Source organism: Mauremys mutica, chromosome 10 (genome assembly GCF_020497125.1).
Source record: "Mauremys mutica isolate MM-2020 ecotype Southern chromosome 10, ASM2049712v1, whole genome shotgun sequence".
In the NCBI taxonomy this organism is placed as follows: Eukaryota; Metazoa; Chordata; order Testudines; family Geoemydidae; genus Mauremys; species Mauremys mutica.
Genome location: NC_059081.1, coordinates 19723335 through 19741154, shown reverse-complemented (window position 1 = coordinate 19741154; position 17820 = coordinate 19723335). Strand labels below are relative to the sequence as shown.

Here is a 17820-nt window from a genome sequence, read left to right as displayed (position 1 = left end):
GGTTTTCATTAAGCTGTACATAACAGCGCCCAGATCTTTTTTCTGTGTAGTTATTTTAGAATCCATCATTTGTATAAGTAGTTCCAAAGTCGCCACGACAAATTTAGAAACAATGGCTGCACAAAATATTGACACTGCCACATGTATGTATTACTTTTTATTTGAATTTTATTTATATTAATATTTATCTGCACAAGACAAAGGAAAACTCCACTGCTTTATTTCTTAGCCAAATGTTTCTATTCTCAGACCACATTTTTTTTATTTTAGATGTATTGTTGTACTGTTATCTAGGGTGCTTCTATTTGGATTATATAAATAAAAGCCAGTTATGATAAAGCCATCCCTAGCAGGCAAGATAGAAGTTTAATAGAGTTGCTTTTGTAACATTGCAGAACTACTTTTTCAGACTATTATTTTTCATTCATGAGAAAGGCAGAGCAAGAAGCCTTTGGCAGTTTCTAGTTATTACATTCTCTGTATTTAGCAATCATGCCTTCGATAAAAGTCTTCATTCATACAGAAACGCTACTTCTCCAGTTCTCTCCACTCTTGAGTGCCTTTAACATCTGTCTCGAACTCAATGAGATCTTGAAGATGAGGCACTGTCAGAGAGAGGTATGAGAAGAGACCGAAACTACTATATCATCAAAGCCTGGATAGCACTAATCCAATAGTTCAGAAGGAATTTAAGAATGAAGTTTTAAACAAATTTAGCTACGTCAGTGCTGTATGTACGTTAAAGAAGGTGCTAGGGTTGATCATGGGAGCTACAAACCTTACTTCAGTACCAGGAAAATTACTTCAAGATACAATTTCAGGTTAGCATAATATAATAAACAAACCAGTACAGCTTCCATATAAGAAAATATCTGCTTCTCTAAACTAGTAGGAGTCTTTATGCAAAGTCAACCAAACAGTTGGTGAAGGACCTGGTAACACAGCTACATTATTGGGCATGACAACAGATAATATGTAGACAAGTCTAAGGTAATGCATCTCGAAAGGAACAAAGCAAACAGCTCACATATGGCTATACCCACTTAGAAGAAAACCACTAAGACTTCATAGTGAACAGCTAGATGAAATTTCAGCTCAATGTGCAACAGCAGTGGAAAGAGAAAAAAGATATTACATTTGTACAGTATTTGTAAAAGATTTTGGAATAGTATGTTAAAATATGAAATGGTCTGCGAACACCTTGAATACTGTGTTGTTGTTTAAGTCCCCCATTTCAAGAAGGGAAGAGCAGAAGGAGGAACGTTTCAGAGGAACAGTGAAAATATTTAAAGGGTAGGCTTAAAGGGTAAATATTTAAAGGCAAGAATTAAGTACAAGGACAGATTAGAACTATTTAGGGCAGTAAGAAGACAGAAAGATGTTATAGAAGTAGTAATGGTTTAGAGAAGGTGGTCATTAAAGCCCTGTTATTCATCCTGTCTCATAATACAAAGATCAAGCACACACTTTTGTCAATACTGATTTTCTAAGGATATTTAATGCTCCCCCAATTTCTTTGGAAAAAATCGTGGTAGTACATACTCCTAGCAGCCATGGAACGTTTTATACATTTCTAATCTTCCCACCATTCAAAAATCTGTCTCCCTCCAAGCCAATCCATTTCTTATATCTGTTGGTGCATCTGTTTATTTTTCTTAGATATCAATTGTGGTAGTATTTAAACAATTCAAAATATACATTTTTAGAACAGGGATTTCTAAAACAACAATTCTGAGGACTTTAAAGAGCTAATTACTTACTTTGTCTGCAGCTGCCAACAAGTTGTCAGCCATTTTGTCAAGGTTTGGTGCTTTCCCTGTGTAAATGAATCTCATCATTTCTTTAAAAACCTCAGGGTCTACATCATTTATTTCTACACGATTCTGTTGAATAAAAACAAAAAAAGGAAATACATAACATCTATAAATTTTGGAGTAAAAATTTATAGATCACCTGGTTTGCTTATTACAAGTTTTTATTTCATATCCACCATATAGAACCTTACAAGGTTCCGTTGGCACTTCTAGATTCAACTATACACCTATAGTCAAGCTCTTCTTTTACCAGCAGCTTTACCAGTTAGTCACACGGACATCAGAGCTCCTTTTAGATGCGGCTGGATTTGTATGGAATCTGCAGTGCAAAAGTTAACTTAGAGTATATACAGAGAATCCTAAATATGGTCTATGGAGTTTTTAAAAATTACATCCTGGCCTGGATTTAAATCCATCAACATCCTTTGAACAGCAGAAACTACATGCACTGGAGAGAGCAAAAAGTTAGCCAGCAACAAAAAGGAGAGTGAGCCTTAATTTGCTCCGTTTAATAGGGCCAATTTGTTCTGAAAGTGCTTCTTAAAGGAGGCCTGGCAAAGATTGTATTTGTACCTCACCTGAATCCCACAGTTTAGGGCCCTCTATTAAGAAACGTCTGGCCCTGGTCTTTGCAAGTTAGAACCTGAATTTCATCAGCATCCCTAAATACAGCTGTTGCAGTAGCATAGGGTGTTGAGACACAGGCTGTAAAAAGACAAGGACCAGGATCTTGAAATGGATACAGAACTGGAAATGCCATTATGCATTTTGAAGCAGCTGTAGTTTTTAGTATAGGGTCCTCCTCACATGTGGGATTCACTTACAAGAGGAAACATCATTGTTCCCTGCAGGACTCCAGATGAGAACCTTCAGTGAAAGTGAGAACTGCCCATTAAAAATCCTTTGGGCTCTAACCAAGAGCAAAGCGTGAATCTACATTAATGAAATTCCACCTACTGCTGCTGCACCATGCAAGCTCTTAGCAGCACACCATTAAGAACAGAGTTAATATATACGTATAGCATATATGTTTCAGCTGTTCATATCCCTATAATCACAGACTCTCGTTCACCAAGGCTCAATGGGACAAAATTCTTTTGCAAGCTATCCTAATATTGCCACAGAATTTAACTCATATCTTCATGAAATGCACTTCATATTCCATTTCTCACTCCCCAAAAACACCCAATGATGGTTTAGTTGAAAATCCTCATGAACATTAAAATTAGTCAGTGATATTCAACTATGGATTTTTTATTTTTTGCTAGGTTCTGCAAGTGATCCAGATCCAGGGGGTTTCGCAGTTGCATTGTTATCCAGGTGGCCTGCCTCAAAATCTTACTTCCCATGTATGCTAAGGAAGAAGGAAGCTTGCAACCAACTACAGGCTTGAGCTGCTGTGGTGTTCGCCAGGAAGTCCAGCTGCTCACCCTACATTTATGGTTCCCTATGCTCCTTGGCTGCAAGCTGGAGTCTATCTTGCTGCTGCCTAGCTACACGGAACAGGATAGAGAGTACGCCCATCCTGTGATGAGATTAACACCGTCCTGTGGTGAAAACTTGAGAGCTGCAGGAAGTCCCAACAGAGAGATAGAAAAAAAAGCCTTTCAGGCATCTGAATGCAGCAAAATATGAAATTCCATGTTATCTTGGAAAAATGCAAAATTTTGGGCCATGAAATCACTGAATTCATAGGTCACTAATTGTGATGAAGGATAGCCAGCAAACCCAGGAAGAAAATGCTGCATCATTTTATGCTTTCTTCATATTTTCAATGTTATCTTCACACCCATAAAGGCTAGAAAGAGAACAGAGGGCTGAAATCCATGGCAAGTTCTATAGGTGCAGAACTACGGAATACACAGGTTCAGGTCTAGAAAAATTCAGATGAGTATCATCTCCAGATCTAATAGAGACTAGAAAGGCTGCAAGATGATGTTGCAGCTAAGGTACAACTGGAATAATTTAGCCATTATCTACATGATCACTGTGCCCGAGGAGATATTAAGAGATTTTGGGATGACTAGCATGTGATTGTTTCTTGAGAATGTAGGTCCTTCCTAGATTTTTCAAAAATTGTTAGGTTGCCCTATCTCTCTTAAAGAGGTGATGACATTCATGCAAGTGGCCCTAACCACCAAGAACTAGCTTTCTCTAACCAAGAGGAGAAAGGGTCCAGTTTGCATGAAGTGGCTCTGATTTACCTCAATGCTTTTAGAATCGGTGCTTGCAAAGCTAGTCCAAACCCAATCAGAGCAAGCAGTACAGTCACCTATACTGCACAAGCTCCCCAATTCTATGGTCCTGGAGAAACTGCTAGAATTTGAAGTATTCTTTTCCACATTATAGGTAGATGGGTCCTCACTACAGGAGATATAAAGAGCACAAAGCAGTCTGGACTGATTAAACTACTGTCCCTGTAGACCAGTTGTATGCGTGAAGTGTTTGTGAAGTGTTCTCTGGCTGAAGAGAAGGATCTCAGTCTCCCTCAAGGCTTCACTGCGAAGTTAATTTGACTTACAACTCTAACCCTAACTCTAGTCATGTACACATAAAATCCAATTCAAATGTGGTGGGGTTTTTAACGCTAGTTGGCTGGCTCATAAGGCTACAGCTGATGTATAGGCTACAGCTGATGGGAGTGCAACTTGCCAGCTGCTAATACAACTATGCTAGTGTGGACGTGGTGTCGCTCCACTTGAATGCCACTAGTTCTGCAGCATCATACCACAATTCTCCTTTTGTGCTCAGAAACGACAGAGTTTTCCCAATGAATTGTGAAAATCTGAGTGGCTCATTTTACTGCAGCACAAAGAACCAGGGGATACGCCCCAAAAGTCTTAGGGTCACACAAAGACGAGTGCAGCACCAGCATGGCCAGAGCAGCTTAAGTGTAATTTCGCAATGTGGCCATTCTCATTTGAGCTATGCTAGCTTGAGAGAAGATAACTTGAGTTACTGACGTAGGGTGGAGTCAATTCAATGATACCTTGAGATATTTATCTGATTAACATAACTTTTCCATGTTAAATACTCACTTTTTATCTTTATCAATCCATGAAGTATAAGTTTTTCCTTTTCTTTGGAATCAGAACGAGAGTTTCAGTCATGCTTACCTTTTTGCTTTCCTCCATTTCATGTTCAAACATTGCATTAAAAACTGGCGAACGAGCTGTAGCAAAAGAATTAAGCATTAAATACAATTAAATAGCCGGATTTTAACATTTTTATTTAATAAAACAAAAATGTTACAATACAAAAGTAAAAGAAGTACCTGCAAGGACAGACTTATGAGCTTTGAATTCTTGTCCTCCTACATAAAAACTGCAATCTGTAAATCTTGTGGTTTCCCAGAGATTCCCTAAATCTTCTGCTAGTCGACATTCAGGTACCTTCAAAGTGTTTGTATTAGACTGTCCTGATATATTTACTGAGTCTTGGACCACGCTTACCTAACAAAAAAATCACAGTAAGATAGAAACTCCTTCATAACTGAATCATTAAATTATAGCACCTACACTAGAACTTGAGTAATTCTTAGACAAAGCAAAAATATGTTTGGTGCTTCTGTCTCTCACCCACAACCCTAAACCAGTCAAAACGCAATAGTGGGAAAGACTACATTTCAGAGTGTCTAGGTTTTATGAAACAATACTAGAGCCAAAGAAACAAACCTTTTAAGAAGAAATAAGCTTTTTCTTTTCAATGATACAAACATTTGTTCATTTCACATAGTTATCTGACCAAGACAAAAATCAAAAGCATGATGCCACAAACAGCATGATAAAAAGGCCAGAGATTAAATCAAAGGCAGACACTATGCTTGGGAGAGAAATGGAATCTCTAATTAAAAATTATTGCTATTTCAGAAACAAATCAACAAAATACAAGACCCTTCACACACCTGAGAAACAGAACACACATTCGTAAACCAACAACACTTAAAGACTCTCCCTTTACTGAATCCAATCTGATTACGTGAGCAGAGAAAAAGCAGAGTTTCATAAAAGTGACCCCGGGTAGTTCTTATCAGTAAATTACCTCAATTAGTCAAAATGAACTTGCACAACTTTATTTAAAATGGTAGACTGATAAAGGAAATGAACTAAGTACCAGTAAAATAAAGCCCCTTCATTATTGACTTTGCCTTTGCCCCACTGGGGCACAAATTAAATGTGGACACTTTCCTCTTAAAGATTTTAAAAGCAGTTCTTCTAGAAAAAAATGAGTCTATAATGTAGCATCTAGGCACCATGTAAACTCAAATGATTGTGCCTAAGATGTGAAATTTGTTTTTAAATTAAATTAAACCAAGAGGATTGTGAAAGATGTGCATCTGAAGTGGTTCTTGACTTATCTCCCTGTATTTTGCTGGCTTTTTTTCGTCTTTGGGAAGGAATGGGAAGATGGTAGTGGAGTTCTTCTGATGTGTTTTTGAGGATATGCCTACACTGCAACTAAAAACCTGAGGCTGGCCCATGCCAGCTGACTCAGGCTCGCAGGGATCAGGCTATAGGGACTGATTAATTCCAGAGTAGACACTTGGGGTCGGGCTGCAGCCCAGGCTCTAGGACCCTGTGAGGTGGGAAAGTCCCAGAACGCAGGCTGCAGCCCATGCCCCAACGTCTACACCACAATGAAACACCCCTAAGCCCAAGCCTGAGCCAGCTGGCATGAACCAGCCACAAGTTTTTAATTGAAGTATAGACATACCTTGAGATTCTGCTCAGAGACTGAACACTATCTTTTTGCTCTATGGTGATTGGGAACAAATGAGAAACAGCTCAGCAGGGGGTCTGACCTGGTGACAAATGCCTGGAAATTAAGCTCCCTAAAGGAGAATAGGGAGTGAGCCAAAGCAGTGCTGAGAAACACTGGACTGGTGCCAGTCCCTGAGATCTCCTCGACACAGTTTAGGAAGGCGTAAGCACGCTGGTCCCTGGTATCAAAAAGGTTGAGAAACATTGAGCTAAAGGATCTTGATCAGTGATTCTCCAAACTAAGCTATAGAAATTTAGAAGTGGAATAAGGTGAGAGCACTCAACTGACTGCTCTGTTTGGATCTCTAGACCCACAGAATATGGTTCAAAGGCAGAAGGATGTGGCCAAGCCCCATGGACATGTCTGAGTTTAACAATCTAAACTTCATCTGAGCAATCCAAATGTCAGATAAGGAAAGGAAGGATGGTCCAGTGGTTAAAACACTAATGTAGAATTTGGGTTCAATTCCCTACTTTGCCACAGACTTCATGTGTGACTTTGGGCAATTCCCTGAGGCCTGGGTCTATACTACAAAAATGCTGCCAGTTTGTCAGGCTACAGTGCGGGGGGCACACCTCACACACCCTAACCGATAGGGTTATTCTGGCCACCCTCACTGTAGATGCAACAAAGCTAATGTCATTCAGGAAGGTGATGTAGCTATGCTAGCAGAACTTTTTCTGCTGGCTTACATTGTATCTACACAAGGGGGCTCTGTCCATACAGGCATACCAGCCATGGCTCTGTAGGTATTCAAGGCCTAAGCATGTCCCTCTGCTTCAGTTCCCCCTCTGTAAAATGGGGTACACTAGTACTTTCCTATCTCACAGGGATGTTGAGGTGATAAAAACATTAAAGATGGTGATAAACTGATATTAGGATAAGAAAGGCCATACAAGTACCTAGGTGATATAGTTCACGATCCAGAAAAAGTCTATGACATTAGCTTAAGTTAACAGGATATTATGTAATTTTTTCATCTACACAATTTTAATATGTTAGGCTACACATTTTAAGGATAATGAATTAGCTACTTAAATATTACATACTGACTCCAAAGTTAAGTTTCACAATCTCTGCTATAGCCATAATGATTTGTATCAGTTTCTGGATGCCTGTTACAGAGGAATTTTTTCTATGGCTGTTTTAAAACAACCCTGAACTATGTTTCTTTCTCCACCCCCATATAAATCCTTATTATCACGAGTTTATGACTCAACCATTAAAAACTTCTCAGGGCAGAAATTTGAAACTAACACATTTTCCTAGTGAAAACACAGCATATGGGCTTTAGTATTACTGAAAAGACCACCAATGGCAACATGCAAAGTGGAGGGCCACAGCTAATCTGCACATAAATGGTGCAATTTGGTAACAGTCCACATAATCCCGAGCATTCTCCCATTCACCGACAATCACACCATCCCCACTACACCACTCATTTCTTATGTTAGGTTTATCTTTGTCTTCTCCCATTCTTCCATCCTCCAGTCCCCTTTTCCTTAGTCCCTTCTTTATGAGTCTATAAGAATGGAGAAAGATTAAGGCCAGAAGGTATCATCATGATCATCTAGTCTGACTTCCCACACATTGAGGCCACAGAACTCACCCAACCATTCCTGTCATAGACCCATAACCTCTGGCTGAATTACTGAAATCCTCAAATCATGATTTAAAGACTTCGAGTTACAGAGATTCAACCATTTTACACTAAAGTAGAACCTCAGAGTTTTGAACATGTAGGGAATGGAGGCTGTTCATAACTCTGAACAAAACGTTATGGTTGTTCTTTCAAAAGTTTCCAACTGAACACTGATTTAATACAGCTTTGAAACTATTATGCAAAAGAAAAATGCTGCTTTTAACCATCTTAATTTAAATGAAACAAGCACAGAAACAGTTTCCTTATCTTGTCAATTTTTTTTTATTAAACTTTCCCTTTTTTTTTTAGTGGTTTACTTTTAAACACAGTACTATACTGCATTTGCGTGCATGTTGAGGGGGTGGGGAGCAGCTCTGTTGCTGCCTGATTGCCTACTTCCAGTTCCAAATGAGGTGTGTGGTTGACCGGTCAGTTCAGTAACTTGTGTTTGTAATGCTGAGGTTCTACTGGAGTTTAAACCTGCAAGTGATCCAATCCCTATGCTACAGAGCAGTGTTTTCTCAAACTTTTTGTGCTGGCGACCCCCATTGGACTCAAAAAAAATTGTGCAACCTCCATCCCACACCAACACTTGAAAAAACTGCAACCCGCTGCCCTAAATACCATTGAGTAAATTACGCATAATACTCAGGACTGGCATGAGAGGGTGGCAAGCAGGTCAATTGCCCAGGCCAAAGCAGACCCTGCAAACCTAAGTTACATGCCTCAGCCCCGGGCTACAGGGCTTGGGCTTGTGGCCCGGTTCAGGCTTTGACTTGAGCCTCACCATCTGGGGCTGAAGCATGCAACTTAGTTTCAAGGGGCCACCCCCTAATGCCAGCACTGCACTTGTGACCCACCGAACTCAGTCCATGATCCCCCAGGTTGAGAAACTCTGCTGTAGAGGAAGGCAAAAATAACCCTAGGATCTCTGCCAATCTTGTAACATGGGAGACCAGAATTGCACAAAGTATTCCAGATGAGGTGTTACCAGTGCCTTGTATAATGGTACTAACATTCCTCTATCTGTACTGGAAATACCTCGCCTGATACATCCTAAGATTGCATTAGGCTTTTTCATGGCTGCAACGCATTGGTGGCTCATAGTTATCCTGTGATCAACCAATATACCTAGGTATTTCTCCTCTCTGCCGCTTCCAACTGATAAATCCCCAGCTTATAGTAAAAATTATTTTTGTTAGTGCCTAAGTGCATGACCTCGCACTTTGCGCTATTCAATCTCATCCCATTTCTATCACTCCACTTTTCAAGGTCATCCAGATCTTCCTGTACGATATTCTGGTCCTCCTCCTCCATTTTGGCAATACCTCCCAACTTTATTATTAGCAACCACAAATTTATATGAATTAAACTGTAAGAAGGGTTTTTTTGTTTGTTTGTTTGTTTTTTTAAATGTCACTGAAGGTAGAGTTTCCTATTTAAATTTTACAAAACTGGCATAGGCAAAAAACAAAATATTGAACATATTAGAAAATATTCTATTCAGGATATTCTCATTTCTGATAGAATATCCTGTAATATTGAAAATTAAGGCCATAATCCTGTAAATGCTTCAAAAGGTACATAAAATTACTCACAGGAATAATCCCATTGACTTCAGTGGGCCTACACTTGCTTAAGGTCAAGAATACACAAATATTTGCATTTTTATTGAACTCAATGATAAAATCTGTGTCATTTCAAAACAAAGTTGCTCCAATATTAACAATGAAAAGTTATTTAGACTTTCAATATGTAAACAAAGTCACTATGACCTTTTTTAGATGTATAAGCCAGGATTTTATTTATTTATCTGTTTTAAGATTCTATCTCTCCTAAACCTGTATTTAGGCACCTCAGAGTAGGATTTTCAAAAGCACCTACATGACTCACTGGCACAAGTCCCACTGTCTTCAAACTACAATCCTGATAGAGGAGTGTGGCCCAATGAAGCAATTCAGTTTCTTATCCATCCTGCTACTCGTCAGTGGTAACTCAGCTTGTTAAGCAGCTGAGCATAACTCTGCTTGGCTGTCTGGCACTCCAGTCTTTGCTGTCACTGAAATCATAACCATTTCACCATATCCTGCTGGTCACAGGAACACTAGGCAGCATATTACAAAAGACAGTCTTGTGTGCAGCACTCTACATTAAATCTGAGGCAGACTGAATAATTCCCCTTCAGCCTGCATGGAAGAAAGAAGTGTGTGAAGTTCTCCCTCCTTGACTTGGAGTTCTGGAACCCCAAGCAGTGACTCCTCCTGAAAACCAGGGCTAGGTGTATCTACTGATTTTTTTTCTTTCCAAACTGTGCATACAGTAGATTCACTTACAGTAAATCCTCCCTTAGTCGTCCCGGTTAACGTTGTTACATCGCTGATCAATTAGGGAACATGCTCATTTACAGTTGCGCAATGCTCCCTTGTAACATTGTTTGACAGCTGCCTGCTTTGTCCACTGCTTGCAGGATTCTCTGGAAGAGCAGCCCCTCCTCGTGGGGAATAGAACTGGGGGGGGAGCTCCCTCCCCCACAATCAGCTCCCCTAAATTCCCTGTAAGGTATGTGGCTCAGCAGCAGTTCAGCTGTCCCTCCCCCACTGCCATGCTGCTCCTGCCCTGCCCTCTGCCTTGGAGCTGTTCCTGGGAGCTTCCTGAGGGAGGGGTAAGAGTGGTGCTGATGTCAGGATGTCGCCCTGATCCTGACCCCCCCGCCCCCGTACTCCCTCTCAACAAAGCAGAGGAGGGGACAGGGCTCAGGAAAAGAAAGGAGGGAGCTCGCTGGAAGCTGTTGCTTGCTGTCTGAACTGGCTAATCTGCTTAAAAGGGCAACATACTTGAAGTGGGCTCAGTGTACTTAAAGGGGCAATGCACGTCTCTCTCACTCATGCACGCACCCCCCCAGCACTTTGGAAAGTCAGCACCTGTGCAGCCGTGCATATGCTGTCAGGAGGAGGGAGTGATGTGCTCTAGCTGGATAGCGTGGGCTCATCTTCATGATCATCTATTGTGTTTCCTCCCTCCTGCCTCAGTCCATGCTGCCTTATAGAGTGTGAGGCTACATTAACAGCATATTAACCCTTGAGAGCTCAGCCGAGTGCTAGTTCATCATTTAGCAACAAGGCATTCCCTGAGAAATATCCCACCCTCTGACTCCACCACCTCAACCAAGCTTCACAATCATTCATTGCTGTGTACAATATTAAACTGTTTAAAACTTATACTGTATATGTGTATAATGTCTTATCTGGCAAAAAAATTTCCCTGGAACCTAACCCCCGCTATTTACATTAATTCTTATGGGGAAACTGGATTCACTTAACATCATTTTGCATAAAGTCTCATTTTTCAGGAACATAACTACAACATTAAGTGAGGAGCTACAGTATTAGTAACCTCTTTGTTGCCAGCAAAAAAGTTGCCATTATCCAGGAGTTAATAAGAAGCAGGCAGGTTTGTGGGGCCCAGGGAAGGAAGGCTGGGAACATGCCTTCTCTGGCTGCAGATTTGTAAATGGAAATCGTGCTTCACCAAAGCCATGTTGACACTTCCCCAACATATTGTGTTTATCTAGGTGTCTGATAATTCTGTTCTTTACTATAGATCCAACCAATCTGCCAGATACAGGCCAGTAAACATAACTTCAGTAACTGCCAGGATCACCTCTAGAGTCTTTTTTTTTTTTTCAAACCCAAAATCAACATTAGCCATCATCCAGAAATTTGGTACAGAGGTTGATTTAAGTGCTAGGTTACATACCACACTTAGCAGTTCTGCAATTTCATACTTGAGCTCTTTCAGAACTCTTGGGGAAATACCTTGTGACTTAACTATTTAATTGATCAATTTGTTCCAAAATCCATTCTACTGACATCTCAAACTGGGACAGTTCCTTAGATTTGTCACCTCTCCCTGTGCAGTGGGAGGGGAGGTTGTGGCAGGCAGCAACAGGGGAGCATGAGGGCCCATTGAGCTATGCAATATACTTGTCCCTGTGAGCTACAGTGGGAGGCTGTAAGGAGAGAAACCATGCAGCTCCGCAGGTCCCGAAACACCCTTGTTTTCCTGAGGAAAGCCCTAGTACCTGCACTGCAGCCTCCCTCCCCAATGCTGCTCTGCCCACAGCCTCCCCACCCAGCCACAGCACCAAGACTCCAGCAGGGGATGCAGGCTACCCAGCCCCTTACTTCCTGTATGGTCACCAGATAAAGGCAGGTTTGCAGGACTGCAGCCAGGGAAGGAAGCACTGGGATGTGCCAAGCACTGGCGCTTCTTTCCTTGACTGCAGCCCCGCTAATCTACCTGCAGCTAGGGGCTTCCTTCCCAAAAAAGTTCTCAGTATGTGGCATGCCATTGCTAATATCCAAATCCCACTAACATTAAAGCCACTGGCAAAAGTTGCTATTTACCAGAAGTTGTCAATATCAGGATTGCTATACAGCAGCTTCCACAGTATATCATTGTAATTTAAAATAATATAGTAATTACTAATTTTTGGGTAGGAATGATCTCCAGGCCTGTGTATAAGTGATGTAAAAAACAGGGATTCAGAATTAAAGTTGAAAAAAAATTGTCATTTGTAGGTGGGTTCCTTTGTGATAGTGCCTCAAAACAGTGTAAAGTCTTTCACATAGCAGCCTAAAACAGTGGAATAGTGGAATAAGTGCAATTTAAGCAGGATTTCAGCCTTAATTATATAGCTTTTGCTTAAGTGTTAAGCCAGAAGTTATTTTAACAAAATTTATTGTAAACTACTAAATATGATGCTTCTTTCTGCCTTTACAGGCAGAATCTCTCTAACACTTAATATTAGCCAATGATATTTTGACAATACGGAGAATTTTAATAGGGAAGAAATATTTGTTTTGAGATTAAATAATATGTTTGAATTTATTGTTAGAAATACCTATTTCTTAATAGAACAGATAAGTCTTCTATGTTCAAAATTATATATGTATTTTATCTTTAAAATTATGTAGTGCAAGTCATTTTCAAATATAAATGCTATCAGGTAAAGCTAGTTCAGTGTAAATTATTTGATACTGAGCAGGTTTTAAAAAGAGCTCCTGAGGATCCTCACATAACCATCAGGTATTTGCTACATTTGCTTTTAACAACCAAATAATTGTATTCAGAATAAATTCATCATGCAACTAATTTAACTTGTCTGTCTAAGTGAAAATAAGATGCACTATATTTGCATCATCTAGTCTCAGGGGCCACATTTCAATTATTCTTCCTACACAGCATAATGACATATAATTAAGTTGTAATCTTGCCAAGACAATTTTACACATTTCCTGTAAATACGCAGATCAAAGCAAACTTATTAGCAGTTAAAGCATCTATCATCCCCCTAAGCCACTAATCAGTCCATGGCAGCAGTGATAACCTGCCAATGTATATATAATACAGGATGCACTAAGATCACAACCGTTTTCTCTGGGTTCCATTTTTAAAAAGTCATAAGCTGTCTTACTGGATTTTAGTAAGACCATTTAGGTTACTGACATAATTTATTATGATTTACATTTTATTTCCTCATATGTTTCTCTACAAGGCTAAAATTAACTCCATGATATGCACTAAGTATTTATTCTGTTCTGCTTTAAGTAATGTTTTAAAGCAATGTTATAAAGGTAATAAGTTATGCAACTAGCCTTCAGGCTAAAATCCAAAATATAAATCAGAGCAGTATACCTATAGTAGTTCGATTTTAAGAATTTAAATATATCAGTTTTTAAATTCCCCTCTCATGAGCAGAAGTTGCTGTAGGAACCTTGCCATTGGCTGAAAAATTAAGACAGCTATTCATTAAAGAACTGATGTGCATTTTACTTGAGAAACTTGCTCACTTGCTAGAATATACTAGTTATGAACGTAGTACTGTTTCCTCTTGACGTTTAGCTTGTTCTGTAATAACAATCTCGGATCCAAATGTATTCCTGAGCTAGTGGAGAACAGTCTGACTGTTCTTCTAAATAGATTGAGTTTCCATCTCTGGGATGTATCAACCACCTTTTGTATAAGATACTCTACAGCTCATTCCGCAGTCACTCAGAGAAGTCTAACAGGTTCACTGTAATAAGATCACACCCGTTTTGGTATTTAGTACACATGTATCAAAGAAGAAAATACACAACACACCATATTCACATTTATGGTTTTAAACTTGCTGATTTACCATTATCCACAAGAAAGTGCATAATTTTATTAAATAGAATCTTTTCGCTTAGATTTTTAAAAGCTCTCTTACTTAATTAAAACCCATACCTCACAAAATAATGTAAGCTTGTCATCTGGTAACAAACCATTAGCTTCATCAAGTAAAAAATCTCTTCGGATGAATTTTTTAAAACCCCAATCCTTGCCTTGAACAAATCGATACGCTCTTTGGCTTTCTGGTAAAAGACAAAAGAAACAGAACAGGTATGCTCAAGCAAAACATTTTGTTAAACAGAAAGATAAGGGGTAACTGAGCTTAAAAAAAAAAATCAATACTGAGAAAGCTTAAGAGTTAAATTGATTTAGTTTATGTATTGTGTCATTTGTTAGAAAATACTAAACAATATTTACTTTGTTTTTAAAAGACTGGTCCAGAATAATTTTCTCTATATTGCTGCCTAGAATTGTCTAGAATAATCTTATTTGTTCTAAATAAAGGACTATTCATTTAAATATTTCCTCTCTAGCTGCTAGCTAACTTGTGTAGTCACCAAAGCTGGTTGGGAAAAATTTTGAATCAGACAACTGTGATTATTCAAAATAAAAATTGTTTGTGATAAAGGGTTGGTTTTGATGAATTTTTTGAAAAAAGTTTGGAAATTGTCAATTTGTTGTGACAAAAAAGTCCTGTTTTTCAGGTCAAAATGACCTTTCATTTAGATATTTTAAAATTATTTTATGATAAAATATAAAACAATAAAAGCAATTGTTTTGATTTCTCAACTGACAATTTGAAGTTTTTAGATTTTGGTTCGTGAATTTTCAAGATTTCAACTCTCTCCCTTTTGGGTCAGGAAAAATTTTCAAAATCTTGAAAACAGTAATGCAAGCTTTAATCTTAATTATAAATCTACTGTGTCAAAGATTGCACAGGTATAAATGAGTAAATAAAGGCACAATATGATGTGCATTACTGGGAATAATGAACAACAGAACTTTGTTTTTTTATTTTATTTTATTTTTTAAAACATTGTCCTTATTCTGATGTTCTCCCTTTTCTTAGAATCATGAAATCTATTTTTTCCATGATCACTTTCACAACAAATTGCTGTCACCCTTCAGATTGGTAACCAATTCCACCTTGTTAGTCAGAATCAAGGATAATATGGTTGTCTTCCAGATGCCTACCACCACCTTCTTGAAACAGGAAGTTGTCCCAATACAATCTAAGAACTTACTGGACATTTTATGTTTTGCTGTATTCCTTTCCCAACACATGTCTGAGTAGTTAAAGTCCCCCATTACTACCAAGTCTTGTGCTTTAGCATTTTCTGTTATTTATTCTAGAAATGCCTCATCTGCCTCTTCCTCTTGTTCTCCCCCTCACACACTTTATTCTTTACCCAGGCACTTTCAACTGGTTTGCCTCTTACCTCACACTCCAGAACAAATGTAGCTATTCTTCATATATAATACAACACCTCCACTTCCCCCCCCCCCGCCCCGCTGTCCTTTCTAAACAAGTCACAACCTTCTATACCAATAGTCGAGTCATGCTAAACCCAGGGTTGTGAGTTCAATCCTTGAGGGGGCCACTTAGGGATCTGGGGCAAAAATTGGTCCTGCTAGTGGAGGCAGGGGACTGGACTCGATGACCTTTCAGGGTCCCTTCCAGTTATAGGAGATTGGTATATCTCCAGTTATTTACTTTATTTATGCAGGGTCTAGGACATTTGGGGTGGTGGGCCCCCAGTATGGCTCTTTCCATCTCACTCCTGGTTTCTGCCACATTGTCTGCACTTGGGGGTTCTTAGTGCAGTGTACACTGCTGCTTGGTGGTGGGACCCCCACCTTAGATTGGTAAAGGATTGCTGGCATGCTGCAAAAAGTGTCCTGAGCAATTCAAGCCAGAGATGGGGAGTGCTGATTTCCAACACCTTATAACAGCCAAATCTAAACAGAATTTCATGAGATGAGCAAAAAGTATGTTCCTGGCTTTTCCCCTGCCCAATTTCAAACATCTGCTGGGAGAAAAAAGAAAATAGAGCTTCTCAAAAAAAGATTTCATTTTTTTTTTTAAATAATGGAAAGTATTAGGTATCCTAAATCTAGGAGTCACAGTCAATCCCCCTATAGTAAAGATGAGTTAGGTTGTCCTTTAAAATACTTTTTCACCAAGTCAGTGTGTATATGTTCTAATTTAAAACTGAATCTGTAGATGTCAAGTGACTAGGTTTTTTTCAAAAAAGTCACTCAGCAGGTCATGTTGATTTGCCAACACTAATAGTCTGGTCATTATGATGTAGAAGGCTTGACATACAGAATAATCACAACTGGCAATTTATTTGGCTACACTTTGTCACATGCAGGGTCCTCAGCCTGTTTTATAATATCAAGATTTATTTTAATAACAACTTGCTTCCCAACACAAAAACCAACTCAATAGTACTGAAAATGTTAATCATCACCTTCTTTGGATAAAAAGAAACAGCTTTGAGATGCCTAGGAATTCTGAAAAGTACTTCAAGAACTACCTCCTACAGAAACTTTTATAGTTTGCATGTGGAGAAGCCTTCTCAGAACTGTGCGGACATGAAATCGTTAGTGAATTTTTTTCAAAAATAAATCCATCTATAACAAAGGAGTGCTCAATTCCTACTTCAGCTGTCTTCATTTGACAGTTCAGTAACTTTTATAATATGGTAAGGTAAAAAAACTGTAGCACTGTCAGTCAAAATAGTTTAATGAATACAAATAAGCTCACATATAAAGTTATAGGAAGGTCTAATTTCTTTCTTCTGCAGTTAATTTTATTTTTGTGGCAATACTGGATGGGAAAAAATTGAAAACTGCAATAGAGTTGATTGCATGATATAATGGACTGGGAAAACAAACTGCCATCCCTTATGGTATGACTCTATAAAATCTAGTCAAGCAGCCACTACCATAGAGTACAGAAGCAGAGGCAAATTCAACTGGTATAATGTTAATCCGGGCCTCAAGAGGCAGGAGAACAGTGGAAGATCTCCTGCAGACCTTTTGATTAAATCTGCATTTGCCAGGCAACAAGATGTTGTCCTCCTTCTTAGCCACTTAATAATATATTGTTCAACAGCCTGGCTAAAAGTAGTTTAAAATATATGTATTTGTAAATTATATATTTAAAATAAACCTCTTTAAATTAAATTTGAAATTATGAGAACCTATGTTATCCCTAAAGCTTATTGTCATGATTTAAATTAAATACAAAAATAATATGAAGCAATACATATTTGTAGTCAAGTTTTAAAGAAAATCAAACTATGGAACTGGTGGAAGGCAGTGACTAAGCACCTGGAATCAGAGTAAAAACTAGCCTTTGACCGCAGTAGCCTTTACTTCAGGTGCAGAGAGAATATTTTCTTCATTTCATCTTATTCAAGTAGTTCAGTTCAATGACTA

The 17820-nt window shown here is 38.8% G+C and overlaps 1 protein-coding gene across 5 annotated transcripts in view; it reads right to left on the bottom strand.

Annotated features, from left to right (window-relative positions):
- Positions 1-17820, bottom strand: part of SPOPL (speckle type BTB/POZ protein like) — a 62619-nt gene that overhangs the window by 7235 nt on the left and 37564 nt on the right. For all 5 annotated transcript variants that reach the window (XM_045032953.1, XM_045032954.1, XM_045032955.1 and 2 more), the window contains 4 exons: positions 14488-14615; positions 5089-5266; positions 4931-4986; positions 1761-1883 (listed from right to left, as the gene is read on the bottom strand). In XM_045032953.1, the coding sequence (XP_044888888.1) occupies positions 1761-1883; positions 4931-4986; positions 5089-5266; positions 14488-14615 (485 nt within the window). The remainder of the gene's footprint in view (positions 1-1760; positions 1884-4930; positions 4987-5088; positions 5267-14487; positions 14616-17820) is intronic.